We start from the raw sequence: 27,015 nt of genomic DNA, 5'->3' as shown, positions 1-27,015 counted from the left end.
ACTAAGCCCCACACACTCACCACGCAGATGGCGCCTCAACCCGCTTCTATTAGCTGACGGGAATTGTACAGAATTTATATCCAAACAAATCAAATTCTTTCTAGAGACAAATACATCCCCCGAGATCTCTACAGGAATTCTCTGGGAAACTCTTAAGGCCTTCTTAAGAGGACAGATTATCTCATATCTTTCCCACAGAAATAAATCCGAAGCCAAGAAAGTAGCAGAGATAAAAAGCGAAATTACTAAAATAGATGAAGAACACGCCAGACTACCAAGTGAGACTCTACATAGGAGGAGGAAGGCTCTGCATTCAGAATTAAACCTCTTGACAACTAAAGAAACTGAACAACTAATTTACAAATCCAGACATCATTACTACTATGAACATGGAGAGAAAGCTAATAAGCTTTTAGCTCAACAAATTCACAAGCAAGAAGTGCGCAATGCAATCTCGGTAATTACTAACACTAATGGAGATAAAATCATAGAACACAAAAATATAATGCACACTTTCAGAGACTACTATAAATCCCTATATACTACTGAGTTTAAAGAAGACAATACACAATCTAATGCATTTCTAGATACATTACAGATACCACAAATAGACGCTATTAGTGTGGAGGAACTTGATAAACCTCTGGTGTTATCAGAATTACTAGATGCTATAAAGTCACTCCAAGGCGGAAAAGCAGCAAGCCCTGATGGCTACCCTGCAGAGTTTTACAAGAAATTCTCCGCTCAGCTAGCTCCCCTCCTATTAGCAACATTTACAGAAGCCAGAGATAACCAATCTCTCCCGCAAACCTTTCGCCAAGCACTAATCACTGTCTTTCCAAAACAAAATAAGGACTTATTACAATGTGCATCATACAGACCAATTTCACTTCTGAATAATGACGTTAAAATACTCTCTAAAATCATAGCCAGAAGGATGGAGAAAGTGCTCCCCTCTGTAATATCACAAGACCAAACTGGATTTATTAGGGGCCGACACTTATCTTCAAATCTTCGACTGTTTAATGTAATATACTCACCAACTAAACCAAACACCCCAGAAATATTATTATCATTGGATGCAGAAAAGCATTCGACATGATTGAATGGAAATACCTTTTTACTACATTGGAGAAGTTTGGGTTTGGCCCGAACATTTGTGCATGGATTAAATTACTGTATACTAACCCAGAAGCTTCAGTTTGCATCAACAACATTTGCTCAGACTACTTTAAACTAGAACGTGGCACTAGACAAGGATGCCCTTGTCACCACTGCTGTTTGCATTGCCATTGAACCACTGGCAATACATTGTCGAAATACTGATCAGATAAAGGGGATTATCAGAGAAGGACTGGAACAGAAAATCTCCTTATATGCAGATGACATGGTACTGTATATATCGGACCCAGAAAATTCTGTGCCTGCAGTCTTAGCAGCACTCACAGAATTTCAAAAGATCTCTGGTCTCAGAATTAATCTGAATAAAAGTGTACTCTTTCCAGTGAATTCTCAAGCATATAATATTAGATTAGATACCCTACCTTTTATCATTGCAGAACAGTTAAAATACCTCGGGGTAAACATCACAAGTAAACATAAAGCTCTTTATCAACAAAATTTCGCAGTCTGCATGGAAAAAATTAAACAAGACTTGCATAGATGGTCAACCCTTCATCTCACACTAGCTGGAAGAATTAACACTGTTAAGATGAATATTCTTCCTAAGCTCCTTTTTTTATTTCAAAACATCTCAATATACATTAATAAATCATTCTTTAACCAATTAGATTCAACAATAACCTCATTTATTTGGAACTCAAAACATCCACGCTTCAAAAGAGCGACCCTACAAAGACAAAAGGCAGAAGGTGGCATGGCTCTATCTAACTTCCAGTTTTATTACTGGGCAGCAAATATACATATATAAGAACCTGGACACAAATAGAAGAACATACACAGGCTTGGACCGCAATAGAAGTAAAATCTTGTAGTACTTCTTTGTATTCCTTGCTCTGTGCTCCAATAAACACACGCTATCGGCAATACACTAATAACCCAATTGTGCTCCACTCACTTAGAATCTGGAACCAATGTAGAAAGCATTTTAAGATGGAGAAGCTTCTATCTGTGGCACCTCTGCAAGAGAACCACCTCTTTCAACCTTCACAAACATATGCAGTTTTTAATATCTGGAAAAAATTTGGAATTAACTTGCTTAGAGATCTTTATATAGACAACGTCTTTGCATCCTATGAACAATTACATTCCAAATTTAACATTCCAGCTACACATTTCTTTCACTATCTTCAAATCAGGAACTTTGTTAAACAGAACCTTCCAGATTTTCCTCATCTTGCACCCTCAACCATGCTGGAAAAATTATTGCTCAATTTTTCAAAGATCCAAGAGTACACCTTGAAAAAGATCTCTCAATTAATATATCAGAAAAGGAGTGGAAAGTAGCAATGCAGAGAATTCACTCGAGTTCCATATGCGCAAAGCATACAATTATACAACTCAAAATTATATATCGAGCACATCTGTCTCGACTAAAACTCTCCAAAATGTTTCCAGGACATGATCCAACCTGCGAACGTTGCAACCAAGTCCCAGCCTCAACAGGTCACATGTTCTGGGCCTGCACCAAATTAACATTATTCTGGACAAAAATTTTTAATCACCTGTCAGACAGCCTTGGACTCCCAATCCCTCCTAACCCATTAACAGCTGTGTTTGGGGTTCTTCTAGAGGGGTTTAAAGTGGAGAAAGACAAACAAACTGTGATTGCATTCACTACACTGTTGGCACGCAGACTTATTCTGATAAACTGGAAGAACCCAAACTCTCCTCTTTTAAGTCAGTGGGAAACCGATGTGTTATATTATTTGAAATTGGAAAAAATCAAATACTCAGTTAGAGGATCTGTACAGACCTTTTTCAAAACATGGCAGGATCTAATCAGTAATATTTCAAAATAAGCTCATAAAGCACAGAGAATTTTTATTATTATTTTTTTTTAAATTAGGTATGTTTACAAGCCTTAAATTTAAAGTTATTTGGCTTGCTCTCTCTCTCAGGGGTGGGGATCGATCTGTTCTTAACTCAATTTTTATTTTTGTAAAATCTTGATTGCTTTGTATGGATTGTAATAAAATTAATAAAAATTAAAAAAAAAAAAAAAAAAAGAAACACAAGTCAAAATAGAACTTTTTGCCCACAATGTGCAAAGGTGTGTTTGAAGAAAAACAGCACAGAATTCCATGAGAAGAAAAAACGTCTCTGACTGTTAAGAATGGGAGAAGATCAATCACATTTCAGGCTTGAAGCCAGGAGCACCGGGAACTGTTAACTGGTAGAGGGAGGAATGGATTCAATTAAATATTAGAAAATTCTGAAGCAAACATCACATCATCTATAAAAGCTAAAAATGAAAAGAGTATGGCTTCTAAAAAAGGATAATGATCAGAATGCACCCCAGAATTCACAATGGCCCAAGTTTAAGGTTTTGTCATGGCTCTCTCATTTCCTTGATCTGCACATTAATGACAATCTGTGGTGTGACAAACTGCCTGGGCCCATTCCCAGCAGTGATGCCTTCAGCAGAAAAAGACAGGGGGAGAGGGCTTATTCTGGATACTGTCTCCCCCAGACTGATAGAGGGCAGTCCCCTTGGCTTGCAACGGTGTTACGGGTTTGGAGCATGGAGGTTCAACCTTTCTGGGGCCCATTGCCACCGCCAGGAGATGCCTGAATGTTTACTGAGCCCTGTTTAGCAGCACTTCCGCCACACCATTAGGTTCTGCAGGAAGAAGGTCATTGGATGCCTGGGGCCTCATGTATAAATGGTGTATACACATAAAAATGTTGCATACTTCCGTTTCCACGCTCACATCATGATGTATAAAAACTAAACTTGGTGTAAAGCCACACACATTTTCACTGCAGCTAAATCCTTGGCTTACACAAGTTCCCCAGTTAGTTTTGCAAACTGGCGGCTCCCAGCGTCAACATAGTGCTTTTGTTCCAGTGTGGTATCCCTTTCTTTTTAAGATCCACATCTCTGACACGGCCTTTTCATATATGCAGAAATTAACCACATATTGTTCATTAATTTAAGGCATCTAATTGTAATTAACCTGTAACAACATAATGGTTCACGGAATGGCCAAACTATTGTAAATACCATAGTAGCCTTAGCGTTGTTACTCTCAAGTATTCATCCCATTGTATCTGAGCGTGGAATCACAGCTCTACAGCAGCTGATCAGAAAGAGAATTATGGGTACACAGAATCAAGCATATGCTGCCTCAGTCATGCTGTCTATTTGAACTGCTCTCATACGGAAAATGCTTCAGAGCCTTTCCTGTATGGACCTTGCGGTTCAGAAACAGTTTCATCTCAAGAGCTCTAAACGCACTCCATCAGTCCGGCAAGTGCTCCATGTAGAACTGTTTGTACTTATAAGTACAATTACCTCACTGTAAACTTGAGATACAGTTATAATATTGCACAACCTGAGCCACTTTTTAAATCGCGTATTTACATATGATGACAATATCATTTTTAAGATGAAATGCAGCAAAATATGTTTATTACATTATATAGCTATGAAGAGGATGAAGAATGGAAAAGCTGTTGGTCCAGATGACATACCTGTGGAAGCATGGAGGTGTTTAGGAGAGATGGCAGTGGCGTTTTTAACCAGATTGCTTAATGGAACGTTGGAAAGTGAGAGGATGCCTGAGGAGTGGAAAAGAAGTGTACTGGTGCAGATATTTAAGATTAAGGGGGATGTGCAGGATCTGTAGTAATTACAGGGGGAAACAATTGATGAGCCACAGCGTGAAGTTATGGGAAAGAGTAGTGGAAGCTAGGTTAAGAAGTGAGGTGATTAGTGAGCAGCAGTAAGGTTTCATGCCAAGAAAGAGCACCACAGATATGATGTTTGTTCAGAGGGTGTTCATGGAGAAGTATACAGAACAGGAGATGGAGTTCCATTGCGTTTTTGTGGACCTGGAGAAAGCATATTATATGATGCCTAGAGAGGAGCTGTGGTATTGTATGAGGAAGTCGGGAGTGGCAGAGAAGTACGTAAGAGGTGTACAGGATATGTACAAGGGAAGTGTGACCATGGTGAGGTTTGCGGTAGGAGTGACAGATGAATTAATGGTGGAGGTGAGATTACATCAAGGATTCTTATTTACAATGGTGATGGTCAGATTGACAGACAAGATTAGATAGGAGACCCGTGGACTATGATGTTTGCTGATGACATTGAGATCTGTAGCGATAGTAGGGAGCAGGTTGAGGAGATCCTGGAGAGATGGAGATATGCTCTAGAGATGAGAGAAATGAAGGTCAGAAGGAACAAGACAGAATACATGTGTGTGGATGAGCAGGAGGTCAGTGGAATGGTGAGGATGCAGGGAGTAGAGTTGGCGAAGGTGGATGAGTTTAAATTCTTGGGATCAACAGTACAGAGTAATGGGGATTGTGGAAGAGAGGTGAAAAAGAGAGTGCAGGTTTGGAGAAGAGTGTCAGAAGTGATTTGTGTCAGAAGGGTATCAGCAAGAGTGAAAGGGAAGGTCTACAGGATGGTAGTGAGACCAGCTATGTTATATGGGTTGGAGATGGTGGCATTGACCAGAAAGCAGGAGACAGAGCTGAGGTGGCAGAGTTAAAGATGCTAAGATTTGCATTAGGTGTGACAAGGATGGATAGGATTAGAAATGACTACATTAGAGAATCAGCTCAAGTTGGACGGTTGGGAGACAAAGTCAGAGAGGTGAGATTGTGCTGGTTGGGAAATGTGCAGAGGAGAGAAGCTGAATATATTGGCAGAAGGATGTTAAGGATAGAGCTGTTGGCAAGAGGAAATGAGGAAGGCCTAAGAGGAGGTTTATGGAGGTGTTGAGGGAGGACATGCAGGTGATGGGTGTAACAGAATAAGATACAGAGGACAGAAAGACATAGAAGATGATGATCCGATGTGGTGGCCTCTAAAGGGAGCAGCCGAAAGAAGAAGACAATACACATAAAATGTTTACATCATTTAAATAATCTATATTGTTAATAATTAAACATGTGAGGACACGGTGTCGCAACGCTAGCTAGTTCACGGATTGTTCCTGCCTCGTGCCGTATTCTTACTGGGACTGGCATAACACTGGAAGGATAGATGGATAGAATAATTAAACATGTACTACGAAGATATTTCAATGTTCCTTAAAAGTTTCGAAGAATTGGCATTCTAAGCTTACAGATGGCTTGACATCTATTACAGAGCTGATTGTGTGACAATTGGTGACTTAGAGAAAGAAAAGGAAGGACAGGAATTGGGGGTTAGTATGTTTGAAAGAGACAGTACTGCTGCAATAAATTATTTTATCGAAGGTCGCCCACGATGCAGCAAGTATCTTAATGGAGGAAGGAACAATCTCTGGACAAGGCGCCAGGTCATCACTATGAGTGTGACATTGTGTTCTCATGTTTAATATCGTGCTTTAATTGCTATCATCATGAAAATATCAAGTATACATCTCAGTATTTAAATTGTTCAGAGAGCTGTAATATCACGAATGTAATGGATTCTGTGTCCTGTTGGAGGAAGAGAAAGCTCATTTAAGAAGCACATAGTGATTCACACAAACAAAGCACATATAAGAACACATACAATACAAATCATTTAACGTGCTATTTTAGTTACAGTGGGATTTGAGAAACTACTAAATTAAACGATTTAATGATGAATTTTATGATGTTCTGCTTTAATGACAAAATAAACTGTTGTAAATGTGATTAAGGTGGAAATTTTGAGATTAAAGTTGACATTTCAAGCTTTTTTTACCACTGTGTGCCTATTTTATTTTATTTTCTCTGTACCCTAATACGCATTCATATGACACTCAGGCTGTGGGCTATGACTCGCCTTTTATTTGCTTTTATTCTCTGAAATTCTTCTATTTTCCCCTGTGCTTTTGCCATTGTCTTTTCACAGAACACTTAGCTTAAGGACTATTTATATTGATTTGCATATTGAAATAGGAATAATTCTGGGAGGAATTGGGGAGTGGTGGCAGGCGTGTGCACATGCTTTTCATGTCGACCGAGAGCAGAGTGGAAGAATGTGGAAGTTGCTGTACTCACAGTTTTATGCATCCAGATTTTTTTATGCGTACGTACATTTCTGCTTTTGTCCGTATGCCATGTTTTAGTGTGAATTCTATGCACAGCGTTATGCATGAGGCCCCTGGAGTCAATCTGGGTGCCATATAAAAGGGGACAGTCACCACTACTCAATGGCAAGAGTAGGGACGAAGAAGGACAAAACCTGTGAGGAGGAGTGGAGGTTAAAAGGACTGGAGGCAAGAAAGATTGTGCTTGGTATTGGTGGACATTGTGCTCTTGTGAGGAGCGAAGAAAGCGCTTCTCAACTGTACATAAAAAGTGGGCTGTGTGGATAAACTTGTGTCCTGCCTGTCTGTGTCGGGTTAGGGTGGCTGTACACACCCTGGACTTCACAGTGAATTGAACCCAAAAGAGCAATGCATGCAAGACAGACCGAGAATCTCGCAGAACTAGAAACCTTTTGTAAATATGAGTGGGTGAAAATCCCCCAAATATGAACTGAAAGACTCTTAATGGGCCACAAAACTTTTTTACAGGCTGTGATTCATGCCAAACGGGCTGTTACTAAGTAAGGACCATGTAGGTGCCCACACTTTTCCTTCATGCCCTTTTACCTTTTTCGTTATTTTCAAAAGGTAAATGATGGAAATAAAAAAGTAATCCTGCTTAAAATATTAAAGAAATTTGTCATTTTCAACTTTATGCCTTTTGGAGATCAGGTCATCTTTTACTTACTTAGCTGGTCACAGTAACATAAATTTTACCCAGGGTACCTGAACTTTTGTATGCCACCGTACAAGCTTTGCTGTTAGGGAATTCAATCTCTACAAGTTGTGTGAATGGATCAAGATGAGCGAGAGAGCCATTCATGGATTGTTCTTTGTCTGCCACCTCCTCTTAGACTCAACCAGTAATGAACACAAATCTCCACACAACATCACTGGGATGACCACTGAGGAAGACAAGTCATGCCAACATGAAGAGTAGTAAAACTGCATAGGCTACATAAAGTGCTTGTCTCACTGCTCCTCTGTTTGTTAAGTAAATTAACAAAGGCAGAAGGATTAAATTAAAATTATATACAGCAACTTCAGGAAGAAAAAAAATGTCATATACAACAAAATTGCTTTATTTTCTCATATTCTTTAAAGAGAAATTAACAATTAGACCAACATTTCTAAATATATATTTAAAAATAAAACGTGCGGCACCCATGCCCAGGTGTAATGTCCAATGAACAAAGGCAACAAGATGCACAAAATTAGACGGATGTAACGCCTAGTATAGCTAGTGAACGGAGAGTCCTAAATACACGATGTGATCAAAACACAAAGACTTAACATTTCACCATCATGCACAATTTACTAAATGAACATTTCACTGGGGTGGCATGGTGGCGCACTTGTAGCGCTGCTGCCTCGCAGTTAGGAGACCTGGGTTCGCTTCCCGGGTTTTCCCTACGTGGAGTTTGCATGTTCTCCCCGTCTATGTGGGTTTCCTCCCACAGTTCAAAGAAATGCAGGTTAGGTGCATTGGCGATCCTAAATGATATGATTATTATTATAATATATATATATATATATATATATATATATATATATATATATATATATATATATATATATATATATATATATAATATATATATATAAAATTTGCCTGCGAGTTTGTCAGCATGAAATTCGATAAAGGTCAGCAGATTCTCAAAAACTCGTTTAACCCTTTACATACTACATTTAGAGCACTTCTTTATAAACAAGGTTTTAAGTCTTTTTTTCTTCTGGCAAGAAGACCAGACTGCTGGGTGAGCTGACTCTCGAGCATAAAACATAAAATTGACCGTTTGAGAAACAGTCTTCCCTTAAGTCCACTATTGCAAAACTTAATGTCTGACCGTTGAGACTTATTGATGGACATGGCAAAACAGACTTTAAGGGGGGACTACAATCTTTTGAATTCAAAAGGGAAATCACAGGTTAAAACGGGTATGCGTAGTATGAGCACTGACTGCCCTTGAGCACATCCGGCCAATATTGTCGCCTCAACAAAATTGCTTTTTAATGCTGTTGCCTGCAGCCTGGTTCCATTACAGAGTTTGGGTGGGCATAGGTTTTGCAGCAGCATCAGTGGAGCAGCCACTTTCAAAATAAGCAGTTCAGGCAGCTGTGTTTGGAATCCAAGTTTGGATCATATTTCACACGTGAAAGAGCTTTAACTTTCCATGCTAGTTTTCTATTTTGCCTATACCGAGACTGAGTTGCTCTATGCTGCTGAAGATGTGTGTGCTGTTACTTGCTCACCTCCTGTCTGTGTTTATCTGGATGAACCGGCTGATAATTAGTAACTACTTGCCTATTTGTTTAAGAATAATTTTTTTGATGTTGAGACACAATGACCTCGATTCCATGTGTGAGAAGTGAAGAGCCAGTAACCACTAAAGTGGCATCGAGATCTGGTGAGAGGCCAAATACTTTGTGGATGACGTTTTGTTGTATTATCGCTGAATCAGACTTGGATTTGTCAGACTCCGATTTCGCTGCAAGTGATCTGGAGATCAAAAATGAAAGTGAGGTATCAGCATCAACTGATGGCAGTGCTGAACACGCTCGTGTCGCTGATGCACCTGGGAGGGCCGCCACTTACGATGACATGAGGTACAAACCAGACTGTGCCACACTGCACACTACCGCATATTCCAGCTGGCCATCAAGCTGCCCCACACAGCCGCTGCTGCTGGCAGAGACGTCAAAACAAGTGCAGTAACAGACATTTTATGTGTGAAACCTTTGCTTTTTGTGCTTTGCAGAAAACTGAGATTTTTGGAAAAAATGTTTTCAGCCCTCAAAGAGTTAACATAAAGTCATTATAATGGAAGAATAAATTGCTAAACTTTACATTACAATAGATGAAATCTCACACTAAATTTAAACACACAATATAATATAGTATTTTCACTCCATTTCTAAGTTTCTCATAAAAATCACAAGACACAACATTTCAAATTCATAAACCCCAACCCTAAATCTTACATACTCTTATTTTGCACTTACTTTTTCCAGACTTCTTTGAAGGTGGTTGCTTATTTTTCTGAGCTCTAACAGATGTAGTTTCCTCAGCCCTCTTTGGTTCAGACTCTAATGATTCAGACTTCACATTGATGGAAGGCTCTGAAGATGAAAAGTGTCTGCTATGAGAAGAGTCTAACCTGGTCACCATTACATCTTGAAACCCATCATGAAGGTTGTCTTCTTTTACACTGTCCATATTTGTATGGTTATGTGTTTTAATACTGACAGACTTCTCTTCAGGTTCTTCTTTAATGCCCATTGGCTGCAGTTCACTGTCCTCCTCCTTGATGCTCAGACTTTCCTGTTTAAGGTAGATGGACTCCCACTCACAGTCCTCCTCCTTAATAGTTACAGTTTTCTCCATGATATTTCTGTCCACATCAAAGGTCTCCTGTTTCACATCCATTGAGATGTTCCAGTTAACAGCAGCTTTTTCTTTTTCTCTGTGAAAAGAACAGGAATCAACTTCATTTAAACTTAATCACTTATGTCTAAAGACACTTGAATATCATTTTAGAACAGACTCAATGTTATGGTTTATGTAAAGTTAAACAGTTTGTAGCATGCTGACAGTAACTCATTGTTCTTCGTTTCAGATTCAGATGTGAAACAATCTTGGGAGTGGAGTGAAGGTCCAACAGGCTGAAACAATAAGACCATCTTACACAGTTGTGGGTCAGCAGTATTCACTACTTGAATTAAACATACAGTGCTGCTGGAGTCCCAGAATTGTCTTATCAGTTTATGTTGATAAAGGTTTGTACAAGTAGGCGCACAGGATTGTGTTAAGAAACAGAAAAGTCTGGAGGGAGGAGACGAAAGAGGAACTTACCTTTGCTGAAATGCGTAGCTGCAACAGGAGAAGACAAGCAAGTGAAATAAGGGGTTTGCTAGCTTAGGCTGACACGTATAACTGGTGGTGCGTAACTTCTATTTTTGTCAGTAGGTTTGACAAAACTTTTCAATTCATTAAAGGCTACCAATACCCTCTTTACCCACTGAATCAATCATAATCTTTTTATTGTGCTATTAGAATTAATAAAACCACCTTGTTGTCACTAAAAGTTAAAAAGTGTATTGTTATGTTAAATTGTGACCATCCATTCTCCATTAGTAAATAGATGATTTGACCTTACTTAAGCTACTTAACTGCACCGCCATAACAGGGATGGATGTGTGTCGTATTAAAAAGAAAAAGTGTTTTAACTCTATAAGAAAGAGCACAGCGCGCCCTTTTCAATTAGGAGGCTGCGTTCCTTTAATGTGGGAGGTGACATAATTCACATCTTTTATCACATTCTGGTGACCAGTGTGATTTTCTACATTGCGGTGTGCTGAGCTGTGTACATCACGTCAAGAGAGGCCGACTGAATAAACAGGCTAATTTAAAGGGCAAGATCAGTCATGGGACGCACCCTGGACCCCCTGGAGCTCGTAGCAGAGGAGAGAATTAAACCAAAACTGAGTGCCATTATGAACAATGCTGCACATCCTCTCTCTAATACACTAAAATGGAGTACTTTCAAATCATTCCTCATAAGTGTGTCAAGAAACACTACGGGGGCTCCTTTATACCAACAGTGATATATCTGCTAATATCTCACTCTGACTGTGGCAGCCAATTCAGAACTTTTCTTTCTTTTTATTTTTCTTGCTTCATACTCATTCTGGTGTGTGTTCAGACCAAAGTGTGTCTGTAGATTTATTTACTTATTTTTCTACCCTTTTTAGTTTTTTAAAGAATTTCTGTAACTTCTACCTTGTGACAAATAAAGTTCCACCAATTTTATTCTATCTATTGCTGGACACTGGATTTGCTTAATCTGTTTGTTAAAATTGGTGCACATGTTTTTAATTTTATTGTGTACAAATTCAGAAGAGTGACTTTGATACAACACGTATGTCACTTGAGCCAGATCGTGATGGTCAACTTAATAATTAGGGAGTCTGGTCGCAGGTGGACACACAGGTGACATTGCCGAGTGGAGGTGAGACTTGTGCTGGTATTTCTTAAGAGGGAAGCATTTAGTGGGTGAGGTGATTACTGTGCTGTGAGAAAGACACCCACAGTGTGGACTGATTGAGGGGGCAGGAGAGGCAAACATTTGAGCTGGTGGTGGTTTTAAAATTGATTTTATGATCTTGGGTTTACTTTGTTTTTTTGGGGGGGGATAGATCTTGCTGATTGAGATCAAAAGCTGGTACTGTGATTGTCTCAGTGAACACTGAAGAGGTAAATCTTAGCCCTACTTAATAATTAATCCACAAATCAATTATCAAATATTTATGTTATGTTTAACAGTGACTGTTGTTGGCCTCTGTTTCCTCAAATTGGGATTATTTATTGAATTAATGGATTTACCAGCTTTCTGCTAGTCAGATGAAGGTGGCATTTGGAGTTGTAAATCAATCTGCACCACTTTCTCTTTAATCTTTGTCAAATGAGCTTGGACTGTAGGAATACATGGTGTGAAAGATAGGGGGCGCTCTCGCTCCCTTGAACCCTTGTCCACGACTCCAAACACCAGGTAAAAGTCCAAGATTTGACTTTATTAAATTGCCACAGTGCACAAAGCACCCTCTCCTCCACTATACTCATACAATAACAATAACCAATCACAATACAATAATCCTCCACTCCCAGACACGTTGCCACCCTTCCACCCAGCTCAGCTTTCCGTCTGGGAGCTCCCGTAGTCCTTTTAAATACCCTGACTCGGAAGTGTTCTCAATCTCCAGTCCATGTGATCTTGTATCACTTCCGGGTCAGGTAAAATGTTCTTTTCTTTACCCAGGAAGCCCGTCGCTCTTCCTTTGACGAACTTCCGGGTTAAAGGGCACAAAGAAGTCTTCGTTCCTCCCTGCAGCTCCCTCTTGTGGACCCTGTGGTATCCAGCAGGGTCTTGTATAAAAACTACATGTCCCATGACTACCTGCTGGTCTTCGGGACATCTCCATACAGCAGGGAGGGCTCCATCTGGCGGCCTGGGGTTATTGGCCAGGATGACAAGACAGGCCACATCTCACTATGGTAAATACTCAAAATGCAGAACAGGAGGTGGCAACTGTGTGACTGGACAATGTGAAGTAGAAAATTGACTTGAATATGTGAAGTGAACTGGAGACACACACACTGATGATTGAATAGAAAAGACACGTGGTCGGCCACAGGGGGATTGACTCGAGTAAAGTCTGGCGCTGGGCTGGAGGTCGCGCTGCTCGTCTCTCACTTAAATTGTGTGCACTAACTCTGAATTGAGTGAATGAGAACTTACACATCCATAAAATGGTATCTCCAAACCCCGAGCACTTATCTTTGTTTTGTCTCTCCGTGTTTAGATTCCTAATGTGAAGACTTTTCAGCAAAACATCGCACTCTCAAATAACCTTACAGTTTTTATAACAACAACAACAACATTTATTTATATAGCACTTAATATGAATCTATGAATCAATTAACACTCATCACCATACTTTAATAATTATTGTAATGTTAATTTACCCATTTCTAGAGATTTAAAATGTTGAACTTAATGTAATTTACATGCCAACACACCCGAATAATACACGCTCTACAGTCTCTAGCTGATTACGTGATCTACACACTCCAGACTGATGCTGCCTTGTCTTGCATTGTGTACAGTATAATTTAACCTAAAATGCCCAGTCCCAATGTGTGTTAATATCATTTCTTCTCTTCTTGTTCTGCCCGCTTTTCCTATGAATCTCACTCTGCTTTCTACTCTGTACATATGCCTTCCCTTACTGTCAGTGTCCCACATGATTTGCTACATCGCTTCGATTTTCAGTCATGTCAGACTGTTAACTTCTGATTTACTGAATGTTAATTCTAATTCAATAATAGATGTTTATTTGCTTTTATTGCCAAATCATCAACAATTTTGTTTTCTTTGACTCCTTCAGGTGCTGGGACATAAAAAACTAGCATATCAACTTAAATGCTGTAACTGATATAATATTTAAATTACTGTGGCAGATCAGTTTGAATTCACTCTGCTACACCAAAAATTTCAAAGATATCCACCTAGAGTACATGAGAGATGCTGAGAGAAACGGTGCAGATCAGTCACCGGCACACCAACACACACACAAGGTGAGCGCTGTTAGTATTCAGTGATCCAAACTCTGTAGCTCAAATACTGTACTGTGGGTATAAAGTGTAATGCGACTAAAAGTACGTGCGACACAACTAAATACAGCTGTCATTCAACATGAAACAGCACCTGGACATCACTTTACATGCTGATTAACACATCTGGACCTGCTTTAAAAGCCTCTACCTTTAGCAGTAACATCCCACCCTTGTGAACACAACTTCAAGGTCAGAATAGGTGATCAGTAGAAGTCGTCTCAGTCACAGCACAGGATAATAACAAAACATTTTCTTAAATTAAAATGATAGTTCTCCTGTCTCTACCATTCCTAACCAATCTTCCTGTTACAGAAGCACAATCCCAGTCACCAACACACTTACCGTGTACCCCCACCCCCCATCAATTAATGAAAGAAAAAATTCAAAATGATTAGTTTAATATTTAATAATTCAAACCCATCAACCTGCAATAATTAGCCATAGCAACAATTGAAATTGTCAGTCAAACATTTTGATTTATCACTTATGTGAAACAAGAGGCATTTACTTTTGATAAATCTTTACAAATCAATGAAAAGAGGCAAAGGGGTGGAAGGGGGTATTTATGAGAAGAGAGCATTATGGCGAGGGCGGAGTCATGACCCATAATACTGTAATCAGAATATAAGTTTAATGTCACTGTGCTCTGTACAAAAATTATTTTAAATCCACTCACATGTACAGGCCAGGCCAAAGTTAGCACACAGGGACTTCTAGGCAAGCATTTGAAGAGAGAAGGAAACAACTGCAAAAATGGGGATTGTACTATTTCTGTATGCTAGAGATGAAATTGAATCCTTTCCTTGCCTTGTTGGGAACCTAAGTAAGTAAAACAGTATAAAAGACTTGGACAGCAGCCAAATACCTCGAAGCCAACAGACGGATGGGTAATAACATCATACAGTCCTGAAAATTCTTCCATCGCAGCAACAAAAAATGTCAGACTGTTTACATCAAGATCCCACCTTGGTAATTGTCTGCTATGGTTTCCTTCATCTGTAATACCACGCAAATTAAAGAAAGCCAAGTTATTTTCTCTTAAGTAATTTCTTACTGCCATATCACTATGGGAGAGATATCGCCTTTTTATATTATATCTACTGTATATCGTTTTGGGTTACTTAAAATGCCACAATTACAAAAGAACTTATTCCAACTAGGGAGCTATCGCCCCCTACAGGGATCTAATACTAAAGCTCTTCTTTGCAGTATTAAGTATTCTACCAGTCAGAATTTCTAAGAGGTATAATTTAGAGATGTGTTTCTTGACCCTAAGTATTATTCAGACATAATATTTTAAAATTACAAACATTAATTTCGCCTGACATCTCCATCATTCACAGTTCAAATGAAGCTTGATGGATATAAGGATTTGAAACGCCAAGCGGACGAGTGCAGTGGAAATTAGCACCTCGTGGTTTGAAGCACTGAGCAGACATGCAGTTCAAAGGACGCTTTATGAAGCTGCGACCCATTCAAAGCCATATAGTGCCATACAGTACTTTGTTACAAGTCTACTAAACATTTGATATTTAAACCTCTAGTGATATTTTCTAATATGTACTGAAATAACACTCGTTGCTTGATGTAGTTCACTGACAGACTGAAATGACAATTCAGGTATTTCTTGGAAATTAATATTTGTTATTGGTTTGCAGTAATTTAGTTTGTCTGATACTTAAGGTCAAAGATATATTTTATCTTACATTATACATTATAAATATTACGAGTTTCACTGTAAAATGTATTAAATTTTGTATCTAGGTAGTTGGAGACACTGATGTCATTATAAATGATGGCTGACCTCGGTACGACGGGCTGGTGTAAGAAATACCGATGAAATAAAGTCCATACGACAGTAGACACAATCAGCGGCCTCATGCACAATGCCGTGTGTAGAATTTGCATTACAACATGACGTAAGCACAAAAGCGGAAATGTACTTATGCACAAAAAAATCCAGATGCATAAATCTGTGTGTTGGCCAACTTCCATGTTCTTCCGCTATATAAATCCCAGTCAGTGTGGAAATTAACGCACATGCACGCGCTTGCTGTCCCACCCCATCTCCTCCCAGAATTACGCCTCTTTGAATATGTAAATCAATATAAATAGTCCTTAAGCTCAGTGTTCGTGAAAAACCACGAGGAAAAATAGAACAATTTCAGCGAATACCAAGTGGAGGCAAGGAAAAGCGTACAGTACTATTTGTTGGTTTAAAAAGTGGTATAAACAAGAAAAGGAAGTTGATCGAGTGACATAGCGTGTTGGAGAAACTCAAAAACTCAAGTGCACAAAGTCACACAGTGTCTGAAATAAAAAAAGTCAGATATCAAATTCACTGTGAAAAGCCAAGTCATAGCCCACCGTCTCAGTTTCATATGAAAGCTTATTAGGGTACAGAGAAAAAAAAATAGGCACACAGTGGTAAAAAAGCACAAAATGTCAACTTTAATATCGAATTTTCCACTTTAATCACGTACTTTATTTTGTCATTAAAGTAGAACATCATAAACTTCATCTTAAAATCGTTTAATTTACTAGTTTCTCAAATCCCATCGTAACTAAAGTTGTGTGGCTGAGTTACTTTATTATGTTTTATTTTTGTGAACATTCTCAAAATTATATATATTTTTTAATACTGAAATTCTTCTGTTTTATATATTGTGAATTTTGTTTAAATATCAAGCGGGGTCATTTTTGCTAAATCGCTTGTAATTCGACCTCTCCAAATTAGAATCATTGCTGTTATTGAACTATCAGGAGTATAAACACATGTTTGGTCTCTTTGTAAAGGTCACATTCTCTAGTTTCACCCTTAGTAGTCAGAATCACTGTAGGTGTGACTGATCAAAAGTTATGCACATTAGAACTCACAAAAAAAAATGAATTTTTTTGTTCTCGCCTAAGTTTTTTATGAAAATAAAGGAAAATAAAGCTGCAGTAGGTAGGTGGGGACAGAAACACACTATGTACCAACAGAATAACTTGTTGACTACTCAAATTTCAAATTTGAAAAGAATACCTATTAAAATGACATTTTTTACACCAGTTTTTATGTGGGCATGCCCAGGGGCTTTTTAGAGGGACCATTATCCACATTTTGGAACGTATGGAAAAAGTGTAATAACTTTTGAATGCTTCAACCCACAGATATCAACGAGGGCTCTACTGAAAGCTTACACCTAAAGGAATCTATATCTACACACAGTGTCACTCTATTGGTTATAAAAATAATAAAAACAATAAAAAATACACATTTCAAAATAAAAATAGTCAAAACAAGTCTTATGGGCCAAAAAAATATATATATTTTATTTTTTACTTTTTCTTTTTATAAAATGCACACATATTATATACATTTCTTTTACAAACTGTTACAACACAGCTCAGCGTTTTTCCATGTGCCACTGATTGTAGCAATCCCTAGCAGGCAGAAAGCACAAGGGCATGTCACATGTCGCTCTCTGCCTCAGACATATCCATTGTCCAATTGATCACTGTGACACCACGTACATGCGTCTAAGACTTAATCGAGAGTGTATTTATGTTTATCTGTACGTTTATCCATATTTAAAATGCGAAAAAACTAGGTGAAATCACAATAAACAACCATGCACCAAGTCTGCAGACTGGCACAAATGCCAGCTTCGCGCAACTTGTTTACAAGTTGGTATGGCAAGTTACATATCGACGTGCTCAGCTGCTCATTGGCTATAAGTTTGGAGTGTCACTCACAGCGTCCAATCAAACTGGTAGATTCTACCAGGGTTTGGAGTTGTGCGTCGTCGTTCAGCTATCTGTAACACTCGTTGGCTATACGAGGTGCCAGTCACCCCCCAGACCCCTCGTAATTGGCCAACTTAGGTGTCAATCAGAAGCTAACACTTCTGTGCAACATGCTTTGGACCTAATCGTTTTACTGGATTATATTCCCTGGAGCCTTACGGACAGAATGAGATCAATATTGCTCAGAAATATTATTGTTTGACTTGCAGAGAGCCTTCAAAGGTAGTCAAAGGTAGGAAAAGTCAGCTCTTAAAAAGTATTTACTTCTCTGTAAAAAAGGATTTAGTGTCAGTGCTGTGGTTGTTGTGTGTCAAAATGGTTTATATCATCGGAAAGACGAGACTCTGAATTTTCATTTGATGTGTAGTATGTCGAGGTGCATGACAGAGGGGCATGCACACATAGCTGTGACATGATTGTGACGTCATCCAATCGTCGTTATGTACCGGGACCGGTACGTGTGCATGTTATTAAATCAGTTGTTATTATTCGATCAAGTATTGAAATATTTAATTTATTAATACTTTACAATATTTTGTGGAGCATGAAAGTAACGAATTTGCTACAAAAAAATGACGCCGTCAATGGCTCAACTAAGGTGGTTGCCTTTCAAATTCTGAGCGTAGTGCTAGCCTGAGTTCGATCCGACTTAAAGATTCATCAAAATTAATGATAATAAAAAAATGATCAGAATTGAAATCTTTATAACCAATTTGAACTAAATAATTTTGAGAGATACTCTGGAAGGATCGCATAAGAGATCTGTTCGGGAATCACCAAAATCGCCATCGAAATGCGATGTCTAATTGCGGACGGCAGCTCACGTATTTACATTAATCCATTTCTATTCATTGCCATTTGATGTCCATAAACCCCTCCATTGAATAAGGCAGTGGTTCTCAACCTGTGGGGCGGGCCCTCTACGGGGGAGCGAATTAACAAAAAGGGGGGCGCAAAGATGTGAAAAAAAGAAAACAAGAATCAAAAATATGATAATAACATCTGTTGTATGAAAAAAACAAATGAACTTAAACTACATCCTGATGCTAGAACAATAAATATAGAGTTAGATAAATGTTGATAAAAGTAGGTATAATAAAATATGCATCTACATTTCAAAAAAATGTAAGGGGGGGTGGGCACGATTAAAACTGTTATGGAAACTCGGGTCACAAATAATTAAAGGTTGAGAAATGCTGGAATAAGGTGATAACAAACCCACTGTGGTAGGTTAGGTTGAATTTGCTCTGCTGCACCAAACATTCAAAGGTGTCAATCCGGAGCACATTAGAGAGGCTGAGAGACACGGCGCAGATCAGTCACCGGCACACAGACACACACGAGACACTCCAAGGTGAGCAGTGCATGGATCAAGGTCGGCAATAAAGATCCTCTTGAGTGCTGGGGCAACAAAAAGCATTTGCTTTTAACAGCAGCATCCCTCCCTCGTGAACACATCTTCAAAGTCCGAACAGGTGATCAGTAAAAAGTTTTTTAGTCACAGCACAGTGTAATAATAAAACGTTTCCTAAAACATATAGTTGTCCAGTTTGTATCATTCCTAAGCAATCTTCCAGTAATAGAGGCGCAATCCCTGTTACTAACACATTTACCGTATAGAAAACACTCAAAGTAAGAACACTTTCCACCTTATCAATTTTACATTGAAAAATTTAAACCGCTAAACCCACCATCAACAACTACAAAAACAGTTGAAAATATGTTTTTTTGTTATCGATATAAAACAAGTTGCCCATTTCCATTTGATATATCTTTACTAGTGTTCTCGCCTTGCTCGCTCCCAGTCCACGTTGGAATTTGCTGTTTAATGAAAAAAAAGAAAAGAAAATCAGACTCTTTGGGTCATAATTCACAGTGGGTCGACGTGGGACCCGAACCCACGTATGCTTTTTTATGAAGCGGTAACGCTACCGATGCACCATTACTATTTTTAGGAGGGCAGTATATAATGTATGTTTTTTAATGTATGCATGTATGTATGTACTGAAGATGAAAACAACTATATATTGATGTATGCTATATGACATACGTTCAGTGTTGCAGTAAAACATTGCGCGAGATGAAAAATAGATATTTAGGAGAGTATTATAGTGAGAGATGTGTCATCACCCGTATTGCTAAAGCTCTTCTTTGCAGCATTATGCATTCAACAAGACGGCGTTTGTATGATTTATAATTTATAGTTTTATTTTTTGCCACAAAGTATTATCGGGCACAATCATTTAACATGTATTGATCATCTACAAACATTAATTTCAATTTCATTCTGTTGAGTTTTTTAACTCTGTTGATGCCATATGTACTTCAAACGGGAGCTCGATGAATAACTAATGAATCGAAGCTTTGCGCAGACATGTGTAGTACTGAGATCATGACGGGGCTCTGAAGCCTCAGACATGCATAGTACCGAGATTGGATCATGACAGGGCTTCGAGCAGACATGGTCACTGGTTACTGAATCTTTGTGAAGCCTCAGCACACTGAAAGGCATTGACCTCTATATTTTGAGAGTCTATCTGACACTTAACTCTCTAGTTATATTTTGTAATTCATATTGCCATTACACATTTCAGTTGATACGGTTAAAATACAATTCAGGTAGTTGCTGAGAATACATAGTGTCAAAGATATATTGTCATATATCAACTTTATATATATGAAAAGATTAGGTAAATCGTGCAACCTTTTATGAAACAATTAATTTTGTTCAAAACCGTACGTCATATAGTATACATCTATAAATATAATTTTTTCGTCTTCATTAGGAGAACAATAATACTCTCGTATCAATTAAACCAATTTAACGTGTATATGTCAAACAACATATTTCATCCGCCGCAGTAAGAACAGTAGTAGTAGTTCAGTTGTGCAGAGCTCGTTAATTATCCCGATTAGGTGGCTCAGTGGTGTTGTCACTGTCTTTCAGTAAAAACACCATGGGTTTGCGTCGCTGATCCTCCTCTTGTGAAAGTTTTTTTTTTCTATTCCTCCATTTACCAAGCTTGGATGGATAGCAAGCGAATCGAGCTATTGAGGGAAGGTTGGGCCACCGTAGTCGGGCAGGGGGCACACACCCCTAATTATATTGTGTATGTAAAGAGTTTCACTGTAAAACGTAATACGCTTCATATTTGTGTGTTTGGAGACCCTGGTGTCGTACTGAATTTGTATTGTAGACAAACTATACTGTCCAGCATGCCTAAATGTGTCTTCATTTCTAATTGCTATACGGCACTTCCAACTTGGGACAATTCGCTATAAACAGTTTCAGCCAACCAGCATCTTCTAAACATGCAGAATGACAGTGTGAACCTTTATTGTAGTGGCGCAGCATCTTTATTTCAGTCAGTCATTGTCCTGTTAGACTATTTACTGTTAAGTGCTGCTTGAGCTACAGTTTATGGCACAATAGGTGGCCTACGTAGTTCTTAAATCGATATTGAAATGCACACACAAGCCTCCTAAATTATTTGTTGAAATGCCTACATTTACAGTGTCCATTTTAGGAAGTCGTAGTTTTTACTTGTTCCCGGTATTAGGAATTATAATTTCTCAGTGTCACATATTATTTGTTACTACTCGCCAGTCCCGTATCTTTAACATTCTGTTTTATATTCTGTATAACCAAACTTTTTAAAAGGAGCATTGATTGAACTGACTATAGTAGACTTGTCATCTTCTTAAAATGACTTTATTGATTTGATATTGACAATTAATCAGAAGGTCAAACATCAAGGAGGATTTGAGTTTGCATGGACTGCGCTGTTTCTTTTTTTTCGTGGTATCGTGTCAGTAGAGAGTGCGTCACGTTAACAATACATTCTGTCCTAAATGACAGCGCACACGCTTTTTTTTGTTTCCTAAAGGCAAATGTGTCTCAATTTGCCCATTAATATATTTTGACAGTGTATTTTAGTGAGAATGATTATAAACATATTACCCATGTTCATTTCCCATGTAGATATGTAACGTTTGGGGAGTATAAATAAAAAGTAACAACACATATAATAGTTATGTTGCATTGTTTATAATTAACAAAATTCATCGTTTATCTGAAATGTTCTACTTATACAGTCGATTTATTCCACTTCTGAAGGTGTACATTGTCGATAATCTCCATTGCATTTGCCCCCCCGAGTGTAACGTGTGCCAGTGTAACTGAGGGATGGCAGACGAGCTCAAGTAATGGGTGACAAGTAACATTCTCATCCTGATGCCCAAGTTGTTGTCATGAATATTCCCATCTTGTGCTTTTTCTCGTTCCTGCAAGTTTACTATTATTATTGGACATGTAGAGGAAATGTGTTTTATTTTATGTCTATGAAAGGAAGGATGGTAAGGCCTCGAATGAAACTGAGTGTTGATGCTTTGGATAACAAGACAGGTTAAGGAGCAGAGAACATTGAATGTGACATTGACTGCGGGGGATTGTGTAACTGGAAGATGGTTTAAGAATACAGAAACGGCAAAATCTTAGTGTTTGAGTAATTCTATTTACGTCAATTATTTACTCTGTTGTGCTGCACTTCGGAAGATTACTTATTTACCCCCCCAGTGCAGCCTTTGATAAGATGAATTCACAAGTAAAGGATGTTTCTGACAAAGTCAGGTGCTTTTTTGAAGGTTTGGTTCCAGATGTGCTTATCCAGCTGCTCCTTCTTGTCAGTACTTGAGTGATCTTTACGTTCACCTCTGGATGAATTCACAAAGTTTCTTTACAACTTTTTTGTCTCATTAACGCAAAAATCCCGAGGCTTTCCTAAAATTGCAGAAGACATTGTTGATGGCGCTGATTCTGTTTTAAAGACAGTTGTGATTAGTTATGCAGAACACGCTTTTACTCACATTGCTTTTTGGAAATCAATAATACAAATCAGCAACAGATCTGGGAATCACTGAATAGTAAAAACGTTTAATGAGGAGTGTCTTGCGCATATACTGGTGTAATGACGACGTCGGCTTTAGTGAAGCATTTCTTAGCCTCTGTGATATGATCGACATGGGGTAGAATAGATTCTGGATTGTTATAATACGTGCTACCTTACGCAAAATATGCTCATCAATTTGTTACAGATTCTTGGTGGACACGATTCCACACCAAGGAAAGAGGTGCCCCATGTAAATCGTTCATAATGTCTCCAAAACATATTTGTTAAGTTTCAGACAAGTACTACTTAACTGTTTTAAACAAAATCCTTATTTCAACATATGCGAGCACCAACTAGAATTTGAACTCAGTTTAGCGCTTTTTATCGCTGTAGCACAGACAAGCTCATTTATGCTTTGAGCCAAAGAACTGCAGCTAAAAAAAAGACTGACCAAATCGACTGCTGACTGCACAGATATCAATGACGTCATCACGCTAGCGTGACTCAAAATCACGTGACGGGCGCATTCGAAGCAAGTCTCGAAGCGGTGCTTCGAAAGCTCGACACAGTGTCGGAACCTGAGTATCAGGTATAGAGAGGCACATCACTACTCTCCGTCTTTTGTGTAAGCTGACAAGTTTTGAAATAGTGTTTTCTGTCTGAAACTGCATTGAAACATCACGTCATGTAGTTATTAATGTATTCTAAGGTTCTGTCGTCACTCGTGGTCGGCAGAAATGGATTTTAAAAGTGCTTGGATTAACGGAGATTAGCCTTATTAGTATATCATTTGGCTTGCTACAGAAGTCTGAGAGAGCGCCTGTCGCTGCGTGTGCCCCTTGCTGCTTTTCTTGTAGATATGTTGCAACGTTAATTACAGTATTGTCCTTCGTTGTTATTGTTTATATGCATTTGTATTTATTGTATTTGTGTATATATGTAAAAAAAGAAAAAAAATGGATGTCGCTTTTGCAGGAGACTGAGAGTGCGCCTGTCGCTGCGTGTGCTGACGGTGCCCCTTACTGCTTGTCTTGTAGCCTAGTTGGGTGATGTTGTTGCAGAATCCGGATATTGGTGCGTCTGTCTTCCTTTAAAGCCGCTACACTCGTGCGGGCAAGTTTCATCGGTTTCTGGGCGCTCAGGACTCTGATCGCGAGTTCACAGCCTGGAAGCACAAATAAATGAATAAAAGAGACGCAGCGAATACACCGAGTCACGTTAATGCGCCGATGACTGTTGAAACAGAACTGGCAACGACCGTCTAGTCGTTAAATGAAAATATCGCAAATGTTAAAGCGAAACTTATAAAAATGGCCAGATTTGATTTTTAACTACTGTAACAAACGGCATTTGAAAAACTAAATTATTCCAAAAATACATTTATACATAATACATATATACAAGCATGTAGGACATTCTCCGCGACTTGGCTTACTGCTCTGTGCTCTCCTGTCTCTCTGTCGGATATTCTTGTGTTCTGCGCTTCCTTCTAACCACGCCCCCTTCGTGACGCACCTTGTTAGGAATTGTGCGGTGTCTCCTTACTGAACGAAACAAGTTTGAAGTAAAAAGCATCTAGAAAAGGCCGTCAGGCACTGTAGTAAAAGGTTCATCTTTAATTTTTCAACTTTATGTAAACGGCATTATCATTTCGTAGACTATTTTATGCTTCAAAGAGTAATTTTTTTATAAATTATAGGAGCCAGCAGTGTGACTGGGTGTTACAAACTTAAATTTTGGACTCAGCCACATGAAGTGAGCCGCAGATACCAATAAACAGCAGCGGTAGGTGGATGGGTACAGGGGGATTCCAGTCACTCAGGTGGTGATTTAAACAAACCTCCTGTGTGTCCCCTCAGAGTGCAGTAGCCGTTGTATTCATGTGTGTTAGTCGCTGTTATCACTTGTCATGGCTTTGTGCGCTGAGAACATTAAACCAATCTAGACGAGAACAGACCACTCAGCATAACAAAGCTCGCCAGTCCTATCCACTTGTTTCCTCCAAGAAAACATCAAGTCGAGTTTTGAAAGTCCCTAACGTCTTACTGTCTACCACACTACTTGGTAGCTTATTCCAAGTGTCTATCGTTCTTTGTGTAAAGAAAAACTTCCTAATGTTTGTGCAAAATTTACCCTTAACAAGTTTCCAACTGTGTCCCCGTGTTCTTGATGAGCTCATTTTAAAATACAAGTCTCGATCCACTGTACTAATTCCCTTCATAATTTTAAACACTTCAATCATGTCACCTCTTAATCTTCTTTTGCTTAAACTGTAAAGGCTCAGCTCTTTTAATCTTTCCTCATAATTCAACCCCTGTAGACCTGGAATCAGCCTAGTTGCTCTTTTCTGGACCTTTTCTAGTGCTGCTATGTCCTTTTTGTAGCCTGGAGACCAAAACTGCACACAGTACTCAAGATGAGGCCTCACCAGTGCATTATAAAGGTTGAGCAGAACCTCCTGTGACTTGTACTCCACAGATCGTGCTATATAACCTAACATTCTGTTAGCCTTCTTAATGGCTTCTGAACACTGTTGGGAAGTTGATAGCTTGGAGTCCACTATGACTCCTAAATCCTTCTCATAAGGTGTACTCTCGATTTTCCGACTGCCCATTGTGTATTCAAACCTAATATTTTTACTTCCTATGTGTAATACTTTACATTTACTGACATTAAATTTCATTTGCCACAAATCTGCCCAAGCCTGTATGCTATCTAAGTCCTTCTGCAATGATATAACAGATTCCAAATTATCTGCTAATCCACCTATCTGCAAACTTAACCAGCTTGTTACTTATATTCCTATCTAAATCATTTATATATATATATTAAAAATAGCAGCGGCCCTAGCACTGACCCCTGTGGAACACCACTCTTAACATCGGCCAGTTCTGATGAGGTTCCTCGCACCATCACCCTCTGCTTCCTGTGTTTCAGCCAATTCTGCACCCATCTAAAAACATCACCCTGAACTCCCACTTCTTTTAACTTGATGCCCAACCTCTCATGTGGCACCTTATCAAATGCTTTCTGAAAGTCCAGATAAATAATATCATAAGCTCCACTTTGATCGTATCCTTTTGTTGCCTCCTCATAGAATTCCAACATGTTAGTAAAACACGACCTCCCTCTTCTGAACCCATGCTGACTGTTCAGAATAACTCCTGTCCTTGCCATGTGTTGCTCAATCTTATCCTTAATAATTCCTTCCATTAATTTTCCTGTGATGCTTGTTAAGCTTACTGGCCTATAGTTGCTTGGATCTGCCCTGTCACCCTTTTTATATAATGGGAAAATATTTGCCATTTTCCAGTCCTTTGGAATCTCTCCAGTGCACAATGACTTCCTAAAAATATGTGTCATGGGTTTATATCTGTACTCACTAGCCTCCTTAAGAACACGAGGATAAATATTATCTGGTCCTGGGGCCTCATGTATAAACGGTGCGTATGCACAGAAATGTTGCGTAAGAACTTTTCCACGTTCAAATCGCGATGTATAAAACCTACACTTGGCGTAAAGCCACGCAGTTTTCCACGGTACCTCATGTCTTGTCGTACGCAAGTTCTCCTCTCGGTTTTGCAAACTGGCGGCACCCAGCGTCAAAGCAATGGTACTGTTCTTGTGTGATTACTCCTTATTTTCATGACGCGGCTTTATAAATACACTGAAACTAACCGCATATTGTTTATTAGTGTAATGCATCTGATTGTAATTAACTTGTAACAATATAATGGTTCAGGGAACAGCCATAGTATTCCAAATACCATGACTGCTTTAGCGTTGTTACTCTCACTTCTTCTTCTTCTTCTTTCAGCTCCTACCGTTAGGAGTTGCCACAGCGGATCATCTTTTCCCATATTACTCTCACTGCACCACTCGGAGTATTTATATCACTGTATCTGAGTGTGAATCACAGTAGCAGCTGATCGGAAAGAGAATTATCGGTATACAGCTTTAAGGACACGCTGTCTCAGCCACGGCA

General features: G+C 38.9%; 1 protein-coding gene across 1 annotated transcript in view; it reads right to left on the bottom strand.

The window, feature by feature from the left end:
* LOC120533542 (oocyte zinc finger protein XlCOF20-like) overlaps positions 1–27,015 on the bottom strand; it is a 52,988-nt gene that overhangs the window by 3,464 nt on the left and 22,509 nt on the right. The window contains exon 2 of the mRNA XM_039760475.1: positions 10,182–10,642. Within this exon, the coding sequence (XP_039616409.1) occupies positions 10,182–10,605 (424 nt within the window). The 5' untranslated portion in view covers positions 10,606–10,642. The remainder of the gene's footprint in view (positions 1–10,181; positions 10,643–27,015) is intronic.

This window comes from Polypterus senegalus, chromosome 8 (assembly GCF_016835505.1).
Source record: "Polypterus senegalus isolate Bchr_013 chromosome 8, ASM1683550v1, whole genome shotgun sequence".
Taxonomy (NCBI): domain Eukaryota; kingdom Metazoa; phylum Chordata; class Cladistia; order Polypteriformes; family Polypteridae; genus Polypterus; species Polypterus senegalus.
The sequence above is the reverse complement of the archived record's forward strand: the minus strand, read 5'-3'. Positions and strand labels throughout refer to the sequence as shown.